We start from the raw sequence: 13,947 nt of genomic DNA on the forward strand, positions 1-13,947 counted from the left end.
GCCATTAAAAATCAGGATTCCCCACAACTGTGAAAATGTTTTATCTTCTGAAAAGGATCCAATAGATTACTGGGGGGTGGGGAGCACATTAGCATCACTGTGTCCTAAAGATAATGCATTAGTGTGGGTACCTCCCATATAATTGCATGGGTTCACTTGGGGGGGGGAACATTTGACCATCCCCCTGACCCCAGGTGGAGCTTCAGCCATTCAGCCACCATTTTGATGGCAGCCACACCACAAGGAAAACTCTCTTCCATACCCTATACTGTTTCTGCCTCCTCATTTCTTCTCTACCCTCCCAATCTCCTGAGAGTATGATCTAACAAGCTATTCATTTAGTAACACCATTTAGTCACTAGGGGTCGAAGCTTCAAATTATGTGAGGGCCACTTTTACATTTTAGTAACACAAGGTGGCCATGCTGTTAACTCCGAGGGTGTGTTTTTCTTTCCAAATTAACCAGCCTCCCACCCATTCATTCTGTATTAATTAGCAATTGTGTTGTGCTTTTTAAGTGTTAATGTGAAATACAGGTTGGCACCCTGATGGAGAAGGGAAGGGGGCTTAAACACTACTGTTTACACTGGAAGGGTGCCCTATTTGTACTCTTATTCAAGGAAATCTGGGAGACCCGATTCAGCCTAGGTCTAGAGCAGGGAGCAAAGGGTTGAAGGTCACCTCCCTCCCTCACCATAATCTCAACACTTAAAAAAAACCCCACTATTCATTTGTTGTTGTTTAGTTGTTTAGTCGTGTCCGACTTTTCGTGACCCCATGGACCAGAGCACGCCAGGCACTCCTGTCTTCCACTGCCTCCCGCAGTTTGGTCAAACTCATGCTGGTAGCTTCGAGAATACTGTCCAACCATCTCGTCCTCTGTCATCCCCTTCTCCTTGTGCCCTCCATCTTTCCCAACATCAGGGTCTTCTCCAGGGAGTCTTCTCTTCTCATGAGGTGGCCAAAGTATTGGAGCCTCAGCTTCACGATCTGTCCTTCCAGTGAGCACTCAGGGCTGATTTCCTTCAGAATGAATAGGTTTGACCTTCTTGCAGTCCATGGGGCTCTCAAGAGTCTCCTCCAGCACCATAATTCAAAAGCATCAATTCTTTGGCAATCAGCCTTCTTTATGGTCCAGCTCTCACTTCCATGCACCACTACTGGGAAAACCATAGCTTTTACTATACGGACCTTTGTTGGCAAGGTGATGTCTCTGCTTTTTAAGATGCTGTCTAGGTTTGCCACTATTCATAGAGTTGCTAATTTTAGTGTAAATTCATGCCAGTGTTAATTGCACAAATGGTGCCATATTTAATTTGGCCCAGCTGCAAAACTGCCACCACCTCTTGCCACACTCCCCTATGGAGAGGAAGAGCAATGCGGACCTGGTGATGCAGGGATTTTTTTGTCTCCCCTCTTCACATTTTTGATGGGCTTTGTGTGGCTTACATGTTTCCATAAAGAGGTGAGAAAGGGCTCCAGATAATCCACTAATCCAAACAGATTAACGTAGTTGATCTCTTTAGCGATGACTCGAAGGAGGGATAGCTCCAGTTCCTAGAAGAAGAAATATCATATCAGTCTCTTTTTCCAAACTGAACTGTTGAGTCATTTGACTCCAGACTAGATTTTAAGGATATCATACACAAAGCGCTTGTCAAGATGAATGCAGACAGACACAGTTTAAGATCTTCACATCAAAGTGAACATGTGCTTTTAGGTTAAATTGGGTGTAATCCTGACTGACAGTCCCAAGAGAAGTGGTGGGTGTAGTTTTTATTTTATTTTTGTCCAAGAATAACAGGCAGGGACAATTAATCTCCAATAGATTACTTCACCTATAAATCAGATGATACACTATGTACAGTCCATTTGCTTCCCTTGCTGCATTCTCCTATTTTCAGTTTCTAAAGTTTCACTTGCCGTAAATCGTAACTCATTCTCAAAGCAAAAGGGGGTCATGCCTGAGATTAATCCATAACAATAACAGAGAAATCTAATGAGGTGACTGTGGATAGTTGCTTTGAAATGTAAGATTTTAAATACCAGTGCCTGGTCCAGTAAGGGTAATTCACAGACAGAAGCAGGCTTGTGCATTCATTCAAATACAGAAGTTACATATCAGAACCGTAGTACTTTCAAACGGATGAACATTCTAATGTACTTCTCTAACCGGAATGCACAGATTGGCCATAATGGAAAATGCCTGTATACAGCTGTGCACCTGAAACATGCTCACCATCTCTGATCCATGCACAGAATCCTGCTTCCGCACATGGATTACTATCTCTGGATCAGGGCGCATGTGCTACACAGAAGGCATTCACGGCAGAATTATATTAGCAAGCTTTCTCAGTCTTTCTTCATCTTATATTTTACATATGAAGAGTACAGAGTCAGTTACGTGTGTGAGTCCTGCTGAAATTTAGAAAGGTCGTTTTGCATGTTGGATACAGTGAGTAAAACCAATGGATTTCATTTTCCCATTCATGGCTCGCCTCCCCCTGCTCTCTCTACCAGGCCAATGATGATGATGATGATGATATAATTTTATTATTTATACCCCACCCTTCTGCCTGGGTTTGCCCAGCCACTCTGGGCAGCTCCCAACAGAATATTAAAAGCATGATAAAACATCAAACATTAAAAACTTCCCTAAACAGGGTTGCCATCAGGTGTCTTCTAAAAGTCAGATACAGTAGCACCTTGGCTTATGTTACCCTTGGGTAACATAAACTTCGGGTTGCGAAAGCGGCAAACCCAGAAGTGTTTTGCCTCACGCACATGTGCAGAAGTGCTTTACCACACCACGGGCATGTGCAGAAGCGGTCTGCCGCTGCACGCACATGCGCAGAAGCAGTCCCTACAGTTGCAGAAACCTCAGGATCTGACTGGAGCTCCGGAACAGATCCCGTCCACAACTGGAGGTACCACTGTAGTTGTTTGTTTCCTTGACATCTGAAAGGAGGGCATTTCACAGGGCAAGCGCCACTGCCAAGAAGGCCCTCTGTTTGGTTCCCTGTAACCTCACAGTGAGGAAACCACCAGAAGGCCCTCAGAGCTGGACCTCAGTGTCCAGGCTGAACATTCAGTATCACTACTGAACATTGACTGATGCAAAATCTCCTGAATTCCTCACTCCTATTTTGGCTAAGTCAAAGTGGTGGTGTGAGAGGCCTACATCTTCATACAGGATTGTATGGGTGTATGCATGAGTTACACATTATGACTGATGAACAAAGGCAAACCATGTCTGGAAGTGAAGCAACTTGCCCTGGACCTATCTCCTTGTTGTGTCTTGGTGTCACCCACTTTGCCTCAGACATGTACATTTTGTGCCAGGGATGAGGGACCTGTGGCCCTTCAGATGTTGCCAGACTCCAGCTCCCACCAACCCCAGCCAGCATAGCCAATAATGAGGGATAGTCTGACAATATCTGGAGAGCCACATTTATCCCCGGGACAAATAGTTCAGTTCTGGTGGAAACACATTAGCCTTCCCGTGTGGAATGTAGCAGACTGGTTTGTCAATATAGAGAGTTCCCTATTGTGGCTTTGAAAGGAAGGGTATTTTTGATTTCACGTGCCAGGACCTTAGTTTTGTGGATGAGTGAGGGAACCTCCATGCAGTGGATTGCAAATAGCTTTCATTGTATTTCTGAAGGGAGAGGCAATTGGAGGCAAACGTCCCTGGACTTTGATTTGCTGCTCCTAGCGTTGTGCAATTGCATAGGAGTTCTGGAACCAAACTATTCAGATAATTTAAAAAATTGTGGCTTTATCAACTGCCAATGGATTTCTTTAGGATTACTTTTTTTAGTTATCCTTATCATATTCTAAGGACATCACATATGGAAGTAGTTTCTCCAACATTAGCAACTGAAATGGCAAAGATACAGAAATCTCCAGTTCTACCACTGATTGATGAGTGGATTCTGGGATGTTGGGAAATAATCAGGTTAAGTGAATGATTAAAAATTGTGAGAATTGGAGTCAGCCGGCTAATCAATAGCAGCTTTCTATCTAAGTGAATTAAATCCATACTATCTTGGGCAGTGTTAGATAGTATAGAATTATTGCTTTCTTCTTTTAGATAGTGATGGCAGTATGTTAAATAATCTTGGATATTTCCCCTCATAAATATTTTTATTTTATATTATAATACTACACAGATGATCACAAATAACTTATTTCCTATTGCTTATAATGAATCTTTTCTAAGCATGATGGAGGGTTCATCCAGACTTTCTTTTGTGTTTGTTTCCTGGCGCTTCCTCCAGGAAAACTCACATTTTACCACCGAATCAGAGCAAACAGGTTTTCAGTATTCTGACACTTGCTCCAGTTCAGCACTAAAGAGCGAGTTTTCCCAGGGAAGGCTCTGGGACAAATGACAAAAACAGGGAACTTTAAAGTGCATATCTGTTCCTGGAAAGCACAGTGCCGAAGGAAGTTGAGGTGAGGCCTAAGTTTGGATCTACCAGAACTATTTTAAAGAGAAGTAAACCTTATTGGATAGCAGCTTGTGAGGGCAGCTTCCCTTCTGGGGATTTCCAAAGTCAATCATGGGGAACCTGTGGCCCTCTAAATGTTACTGGACTACAGCTCCCATAATCCTTGGCCATTGGTCATGCTGCCTAGGGCTGAGGAGTCAACCACATCTGGAGAGCGACAGATTCTCTCTTTCTGCCTTAGGCCCAGAACCAGATTATAGCCTGGTGCACCTCTGCTAGATGTTCTCTTAGGGTTGTTGTTGTTGTTTAGTCGTTTAGTCGTGTCCGACTCTTTGTGACCCCATGGACCAGAGCACGCCAGGCACTCCTGTCCTCCACTGCCTCCCGCAGTTTGGTCAAACTCATGCTTTGCACCTTTCACAGTAACACTGTGTCACAGTAACACCAGTCATGCTGGTAGCTTCGAGAACACCATCCAACCATCTCGTCCTCTGTCGTCCCCTTCTCCTTGTGCCCTCCATCTTTCCCAACATCAGAGTCTTTTCCAGGGAGTCTTCTCTTCTCATGAGGTGGCCAAAGTATTGGAGCCTCAGCTTCAGGATCTGTCCTTCCAGTGAGCACTCAGGGCTGATTTCTTTAAGAATGGAGAGGTTTGATCTTCTTGCAGTCCATGGGACGCTCAAGAGTCTCCTCCAGCACCATAATTCAAAAGCATCAATTCTTCGGCGATCAGCCTTCTTTATGGTCCAGCTCTCACTTCCATACATCACTACTGGGAAAACCATAGCTTTAACTATACAGACCTTTACTATACGGAACTATACGGAAGTTTACTGATAATCAGACCTCATTTCTGCATTTCCTGGAGAGACATGACTATCTGCCAAGGCAGGATTGTGCCTACATTACTCCTGATAACCTCTACCCTTGTGGTTTGTGGGGAATCCCATTGTTGTGTCCTAGCCTGCAATGCCCAGGTTGCTAGGTAAAGGTAAAGAGACCCCTGACAGTTAAGTCCAGTCACGAACGACTCCAGGGTTGCGGCGCTCATCTCACTTTACAGGCCAAGGAAGCTGGCATTTGTCCGCTTCCACAGTTTTTCCGGGTCATGTGGCCAGCATGACTAAGCCGCTTCTGGCGAAGCCAGAGTAGCGCACGGAAACGCTGTTTACTTTCCCGCCGGAGCGGTACCTATTTATCTTCTTGCACTGCGTGCTTTTGAACTGCTAGGTAGGCAGGAGCTGGGACTGAACAATGGGAGCTCACCCCGTCATGGGGCCTCGAACCGCCAACCTTCCGATCGGCAAGTCCAAGCGGCACAGTGGTTTAAACCACAGCGCCAGCCGCGCCCCGCCCAGGTTGCTTTTGTTGTTGTTGTTTAGTCGTTTAGTCGTGTCCGACTCTTCGTGACCCCATGGACCAGAGCACGCCAGGCACCTCTGTCCTCCACTACCTCCCGCAGTTTGGTCAAACTCATGCTGGTAACCTCGAAAACACTATCCAACCATCTCGTCCTCTGTCGCCCCCTTCTCCTTGTGCCCTCCATCTTTCCCAGCATCAGTGTCTTCTCCAGGGAGTCTTCTCTTCTCATGAGGTGGCCAAAGTACTGGAGCCTCAGCTTCACAATCTGTCCTTCCAGTGAGCACTCAGGGCTGATTTCATTAAGAATGGAGAGGTTTGATCTTCTTGAGGTCCATGGGACTCTCAAGAGTCTTCTCCAGCACCATAATTCAAAAGCCCAGGTTGCTAGCATGATTCAAAACCTCACAATTCACCCTTATCACACTGGACTGGAAGTTACCAAGAGCAGCATGAGAGCAATCAAAAGATGGCAGCAGCCACACCACTCCAGGTAACAGATGAATGAGGCCAGAGAACTCAACAGAGAAACTTGCAGCTGGGCAAAAGGACCTGAAGAGCAGTGGGACAAGGGCACCCAAATTCTGGAGCTTTTTCAGATCAGCAGTCACTGTGTTGCCTTCTATTTTATTCCTGGAATTTGAGCAGGATGGTCTAGTCGAATGCTGCAGACAGCCCACCCCCTTTCCAAGATTTAGCTTTCCTTTTGAACTCTGATTCATTGCTGACTAAGCTTTTTTTAAAAAGGGTCGTAAATTAGAGATGTCAACGAAGCAAGACAGTGACAGCAAAGCCCCTTTTTAAGACCATGATCTGAAGCCAGAAATACTTTAGCAGGAGTAACTTGAATATTCAGCTTGATTGGTGGTTAACAAGGACACAGAACACCAAAGGGAAACAAGTGTGCATTTGTAGATCTTTCTAATTCTTTACATTGAAAAATGGCAGGATGCATGTATTGGCTTTAGGAAAGAAAGAAAGAAAGAAAGAAAGAAAGAAAGAAAGAAAGAAAGAAAGAAAGAAAGAAAAAGAAAATGTCAGTAATAACCTTGTTGCACAGTTCCTAACTCAGGGAAAACAGAATCTCTTTTCTCCATGCAATGAGGGAATCTCACTGTACACTTCAGAACTGTGCGTAATCTGAGTTCTAAATCGTGCAATGAGTTCCGTGGGCTTTTCAATGCAGACTTCTACCTTCAATGCATGGAGAATAGGAAACCTGAGCACCAAGGCATGTGGCAGAGGTGGTGGACCTTTCTAGTGTATCTCCACTGATTCTAATCACATGAGAAGAAGAACTTCTGCTTGGGCCACCAGGCAGATATTCTAAAGTGCTGAATGTGGCGATACCACATCTCACCCCACATTTCTTTACAAAACATTACCTGAGTGATGTGTAAGGAGCAGGAGCAGCCACACACATCCTCCCGAAAACCTAGGCAGGGTGTCAATTTCATTTCTCATTTTCCCAGTTCTCCTCACTTCTAAATGAACTTCTGATTTTCTTTCTTAAGCCCTCAAAAAAATTCATCAGCATTTTAGCGTGAATACCTCTGAACATTCACATCTTTATATGCAGTTTTTCCTAATCTATGCATTTCTGCAGATCAATTCTCCCTATTATAATATATTTTTGTACACTGTTTTCACTATGTGTTTTTGTGGACACTTTATCCCAGTATCCCTTTACTTGTACCTATCCTAGTATATGCATTTTTGGGCGTATTAGTTGCCTGGAGAACTGCATTGCAAAATTCAGGGATATGTGACTTTTAAAGGTACCCCTGACCGTTAGGTCCAGTCACAGACAACTCTGGGGTTGCGTGCTCATCTCACTCTATAGGCCAAGGAAGCCAGCGTTTGTCCGCAGACAGCTTCTGGGTCATGTGGCTAGCATGACTAAGCCACTTCTGGTGAACCAGAGCTGTGCACAGAAATGCCGTTTACCTTCCCAACCTATTTATCTACTTGCACTTTGATGTGCTTTCGAACTGCTAGGTGGGCAGGAGCTGGGACCGAACAATGGAAGCTCACCCCATCATGGGGCCTTGAACCACCGACCTTCTGATCGGCAAGCCCTAGGCTCTGTGGTTTAGACTATAGTGCCACCCGCGTCCTTTCTCATGTGACTTTTAAAGGATGGCAAAGTTTCAGTTCTCAGATTATTTCAGAAAGTGTGGATTGGGTCGATCCACCTTTGAATATGAACTTAAATCTAATTTCTACCCCCCATCCCTACCCACAGATTGCTGGTGTATATACATCCCATTTGTTGAAGGAAAAAAACAAACGAATGCCATTATTTATCCTGGATAAATAGTTTGGTGCCTTGTGGTTTGCTTACTTTCCTCATCAAAATCGTCAAACACCAAAAAGTGTGTTAACTTCCCAAGTGAAGGCTAGGAGACACTGAAATGAAACACACACTTGGTTGTTTTGTCTCCTGGAAAAGCAGTGTGACCTTGGACATACAGTACTTTATTACATTGTCCAGGTGTCTCAAAGGAAAACATAAATCTTCAAGGGAGTTCACCAAAACACCCAAATTCTTGTGGTTTAACTTGTATCTCAGTCTTAGCAGGACTTCTGAAAGCTAAGAAATGCTCACAATTTATACAACCCATGTATAAATCTTGCATATCGGGGCTGCGGTTCAGCAGCTAAGATTTGTGTTCCTATCTGGTGGTCTCTTGTATTTGCACATATGTCCTCTTTGGGGGCTCCTGTGTCGTTTCAATTAATGCACAAAGTGGGGACACATTGTGGCACTAGGCTCCACCTCCCAACTTGTGTGTGTCTGTTGCATACCAATGAATATTGCCAATGAAAATATATAATGGTGGTAGGGTGTGCATGGATTCTGCTGCCCTACATGTACTCAGCACATTGCTGGGGGTAGATCTATGCTTGTAGAGTTTAGCACAGTGTAGCAGGAGCCTCTCTGGAAAATGGTCCCTTTCCGCCTCTGGTGGAGCTTTTGTCTACAAACAGGGTGACAACTCCACTCAGTACTAACCCCTTCCCTCCAGTTCATTGAGTCAGGATTCCTCAGTCCATAACTGAAGCAGGAGGGAGCTTCTAAAAAGCAGTCTCGAGAAATCAGAAAGTATTAAACAAAGTTTAAAACTATGTGGTTGGGTGGGATAGATGATATAAGTGAGGTGGCTTCTTTGTTGGTGAGACATGCGGTGTTGCAAACTCCTGATGCAAAATCATTTGCACTTGAAAGTATGGAGCAATGAGCAAACCTCCGCAAACACGTTATATGTTGCAGTGGTGCCGTGGAGGGCAGTGTGTCAAGTATGGTGATGAAGGGCCCATGCCAACTCACGGACAGTGGTCAGAGTGGTCCCGGTGGTCATCGTGTTCCAGAACCTGCGGAGGAGGCATATCTCACCGAGAGCGAAATTGTACGAATCCAAGGTGACTGCGAGTTTCTTTTCTTCAAGTCTAAATGTGGTGGAATAAGCCAGATGTTGCAAAGCCATAACCATGGCTTTGCACCAGCAGCTAAGGTGCAAGGGCACAATAGTGTGCTTCACCAATGTCATTCACTGGGTGCCTCTCCTTGTTTATAGCAAACATTGCAAAACACAAGACTGGGCCTTGTCCACACTTCTGCTTCTCCTGTGCCCAGAAAGCACAGGTCTAAGTGGTTTTACCTTTGTCCCACCACTCTTCCGGGAAAACCCACTCTTTACCGCTAAACCAGAACAATCCACGGGGAACCTGACTAGGATTTGTTCCGATTTAGCACCAAACCACGGGTTTTCCTGGGGGGAAGCAGCGGGGCAAATGGAAGTATGGATGAGCCTTCTGTTTACCTACATTTGAGACGTGTTGTGATACAGCTTTCCATAGTTCAGTAGCACAGCACACAATTTGCATTCATAAGATCCTAAGTTTCAGCCTCCAGGATCTTCAGTTAAAAGGATCTTGTTTAACAGGGTTGGGAAAGGCATCTGCCTGAGAGCATGAAGAACTACTGCTAGTTGAATCAGACATCTCTGTGCCAAGTAGACCAGTGATCTGACTGTGGGATGGGTTTTAATGGATAATTTATCTCATATGTGGGTTGAAGAGTTTCAAAATCCCATCCTTGGCAACAAAAGCATAGGAATTAGGCTTCCAAACTTTGTTCTGAGCTGACTGTCCCTTCTTACCCTGCTTAATAAAGAATCAGGCAACAGCTAGTAAAGCAAGTTTAAAAATAAGATTTACTTACTTTATAATCATTCATTAGTTCACAACAACAGTAGCCAGAAAAAAGTATGCAGGCAAAATACTTATATTTACAGTTTAACCAGGTTCAGACATGCAGCGAGCAGAGGCATGTCTGCATCCAAAGTTGGTCAAAGGAAGAGAGGGAGATGAACAGGAAGTATTATATGCTCCTTCCTTTCCAGGAGAGGAAGGGAAATGACATAACACAGAGTCCTCTCTACCAATTGTATTTCTATGGTTTAAGTATCTGCCTACCAACAGTACAGCTCTGTGAACCTAGCCACTTCTCACGCTAACTAGCAAGAGCATGCATTTGTAAGGTCTGACCGCTAATGTACCTCACTGACAGTGTCACATGCTCCTTGAAAGGAGCAAAATTCAGTGGGACTTGCTGCTGTACTCCCTGGAGGAAGAGCACTATGGAGACATAAAAATAATCAATTGTTTAAAAAACGTTTGAGGGGAGGGTGTTTCCCATAACATGGAATCTCAGCAAATACATTTAAACAGCTAAGGAAATGTTTTAAAGCACACCCTTTCTCTGGGGAGCTATGCATAGCCTCCTACTTCATCTTCACAGGTTAAACTAAGGGACAGGTTAAACTGAGGGACAGTAACTTGCCCAAGGCAAAGCATTGGGCTTTGTGGCACCACAGCAATTTGAGCCTGGGTCTCCCTAGGCCTATGTTCAGCCATAACCAGTACTTCATGCTGGAGGTAGTTATTTGTTTCTGCTCCACAAAAGTTTAACCAGATGTTTTCAGGATGCTTTCTTGGCTTATCTTTGATCAAAACCAACTTCTTAACAATTTCCTTTAGCATTCAGATGCTGAGAGTGCATTTCCATTGCACAGTATCTGCAAAACTGGCATGGTCATGTTCAGGCTGATTTCCAAAAAATGTAACAGAGGTTCCAGGCACCTTCAGAAAATGCAGAGGGAAACACTGTGGCCAGTTTTGGCTAACCAATCAAAATAAGCACAGATGTTTGTTATTGAGCACATAAAGGTATATAAGGCCATATTGAAACTGCAGTCTGCTTGAATTTTAAGGATGTAAGATATGGATATTATATTGTGTAAAATTAAATGCAGTAGAAGCCTGGTATGGTGGAACTGACTGTGCTCCTCCCAACTTCAGATGAGGGGAGGTGCCGTATTTTCTTTTTACTGCTCTCTGATTTAAAACATACCCTACAAATGAAAAGAAAATAGGATGTCAGAGGTGAAGTTTGTGGTCCAGACTGCTCTGTGTAGGCTAATTTTGTATTTGCTGCAAGTTTGTTTTGTTTTTATGGAGCCCGGTATTCACTTAGTCAAGTACACCTCATGTAGTAGAGTCTATTCTGCCACGTCGGTGTGCTAAATGTGTAGACCAGGTCTTAGACAAAGTTGAAGAGATGGATTCAAAAAGGGTGATCTAGTGCTCAAGAATATCTGTACTGAAACTAGAAGCCCTTGTCTGCCTCCTCCAACTAACGTCTGTATTCGATTGGAATAGGAACTTTCTCAGTGTCACTTGACCTGTTCCACCTACGCAATGTATTGTTGGTGCCAACTAGATGCTTGGTAATCGTGGCAGAAATATGCTACCAGACATTTGCCTGGTAGCTGGAGGATGTCTTCTCACTAGGGGGTAAACTTAGGATATAATATGATATGCATAATTGCAGTTCCCTGGGCTTATCATTTGACCTTCTCTTGGCACAAAGAAGAATATTCTAAGCGCCTTAGTTCAGTCTCCATCAAGCCACAGAGCATATTTAGCTTTGGAATGTACACATCCTTCAACTTTATTAAAATAGTTATGGGGGATTTCCACATTGACCTCAGACCTTGACACAGATGACTTTTTAAATGTTAATTTGTTTAGGGTTTGATCTTGTAAACAGTCTGCTTTTCCAGAATGCCTTCAGCAACTGAAGGGGACAGTGGGAATGAACCTGGGAACAAAAGCTTTCTGCAAGTTAGGAGCTAGTGTGGTTTTAGCTTAACTGGAAGAAGGGTCCAGTGAGACCCAAGCATATAGCAATGCGAAGAGGGGGGCATCCTGTTCTTATTGGTGCAGTTTGGCCTCTGTTGTTAGCTCAAATGCACCTCATCTTGAGAGTACAGTGGTACCTCAGGTTACATACGCTTCAGGTTACAGATTCTACTAACCCAGAAATAGTCCTTCAGGTTAAGAACTTTGCTTCAGGATGAGAACAGAAATCGTGCTCCGGCAGTGCGGCGACAGCAGGAGGCCCCATTAGCTAAAGTGGTGCTTCAGGTTAAGAACAGTTTCAGGTGAAGAACGGACCTCCGGAATGAATTAAGTACTTAACCCGAGGTACCACTGTACTGCAAGGAAGCCTGTACTGAATGCACTGAGGCTGATGGATTCAACTAAGCTGGAATCAAAATGTCGCTATGCAAATGGCTACTCTATCCTCTGCTTTGTGTTGGTTTATTCAAATACATGTTGTTAAAATGGTTAGCAGCTGATTTGAAGTAATCTTCCTCCCCCACCTCAACATTGCAGACCGTCGCATGGAGGAAAGTTCTGCGAGGGTTCCTCTCGGATGTTGAAACTCTGCAACAGTCAGAAGTGCCCAAAGAACAGCATTGGCTTCAGAGCAGCCCAGTGTGCAGAATTCAACAGCAAGCGGTTCAGAGGATGGAACTACAAGTGGAAGCCTTACACTCAAGTAGCAGGTGAATTTAAATCTGTGATTTAAGATTCTGCTGTTTAAAGATATGGGCATGATTCCCCACCCAAAGCAGGTACACAATGGAAGGTGCCTGGACATTTCGTGCAATGGAAGGAACATGTGGGGCTTCCGTATGTGACTTTGGTGGTTTCCACTCACGTCCAGGATCACAGTATCTGCAGGGCCAATTCAGCTGGGCTTTTAGACTACATATTATTTTCTCTTTGGGCTCATCCACACTTCCCTTTGTCCCACGATTTCTAGGTACGGGTCGGAGAGGTTGCATTTTTGTTCCGCAGCTTTCCCCAGGAAAACCCACTGCTTACTACTGAATTGGAACAAACGTCAATCGGGTTTTGTGCAGATTGACGGAAGAAATTGCGGTGCAAATGGAAGTGTGGATGATCCTTTCTCATAAATCATGCAAACATGACCTCTGCTTCATCAGATACCTTGTTTTAAGATAACATGAGGGTAATTTTACCCTAATCTCTCTGTGCCCAACCCCCATCCCAAGCAACAGTCCAATGGACAAAAATAAACGTATGTTCGTGGTTGTGTTTACATTTCAGATCAAGACTTGTGCAAGCTGTACTGTATTGCAGAAGGCTTTGATTTCTTCTTTTCTCTGTCGAACAAAGTAAAAGACGGGACACCCTGCTTGGAAGATAGCCCTAATGTCTGTATAGATGGGATTTGTGAGGTAATAATGAAATAAGGTACTCTATTTTGCCATTAACTCAACATTCCTTATCCGTAATAAGCAATGAAGGCAAAGTGTGATCTCTGATTACCTTTCATTTTATGTTGTTCAAGAGGGAGGGGTAAAATGTCAGGCTGGAATTAGACATTGCAGGAGTTGCATGTGGCTGATGCCAAAAACATCGCCAGCAGTCTCGTCTTCCTCTCTTCTACCCTCCGGTCAACATCTAGCAATACAAAAGGATGCAGGCAGCAAAGCGAAGTGTAAGAGGGTGAATGACAACACAGTATACATGTTGTATTGCGAAATGCTATCTGGAGAGAAAGGAAAAGGCAAGTCAGGGTCGCTGTTTTGGTGACAGTTGTGTTTTTCCCAAAACTACTGGTTCCGGTCTCAGGAAATGGAATATGGCTTGGAAGCTTCAGTTGTCCTAATCAATAGATCATTCGACTATGACTGTTTAATCCTGTGTGCATTTAGGGTCAGACTAGATGGTAAGGTAGCACCATATGGTGTTC

General features: G+C 44.1%; 1 protein-coding gene across 1 annotated transcript in view; it reads left to right on the plus strand.

Moving 5' to 3' along the window:
• ADAMTS16 (ADAM metallopeptidase with thrombospondin type 1 motif 16) overlaps positions 1-13,947 on the plus strand; it is an 89,916-nt gene that overhangs the window by 39,151 nt on the left and 36,818 nt on the right. Inside the window, exons 12-14 of the mRNA XM_053397234.1 lie at positions 9,088-9,236; positions 12,558-12,730; positions 13,299-13,429. Of these exons, the coding sequence (XP_053253209.1) occupies positions 9,088-9,236; positions 12,558-12,730; positions 13,299-13,429 (453 nt within the window). The remainder of the gene's footprint in view (positions 1-9,087; positions 9,237-12,557; positions 12,731-13,298; positions 13,430-13,947) is intronic.

This window comes from Podarcis raffonei, chromosome 7, assembly GCF_027172205.1.
Source record: "Podarcis raffonei isolate rPodRaf1 chromosome 7, rPodRaf1.pri, whole genome shotgun sequence".
Taxonomy (NCBI): Eukaryota; Metazoa; Chordata; class Lepidosauria; order Squamata; family Lacertidae; genus Podarcis; species Podarcis raffonei.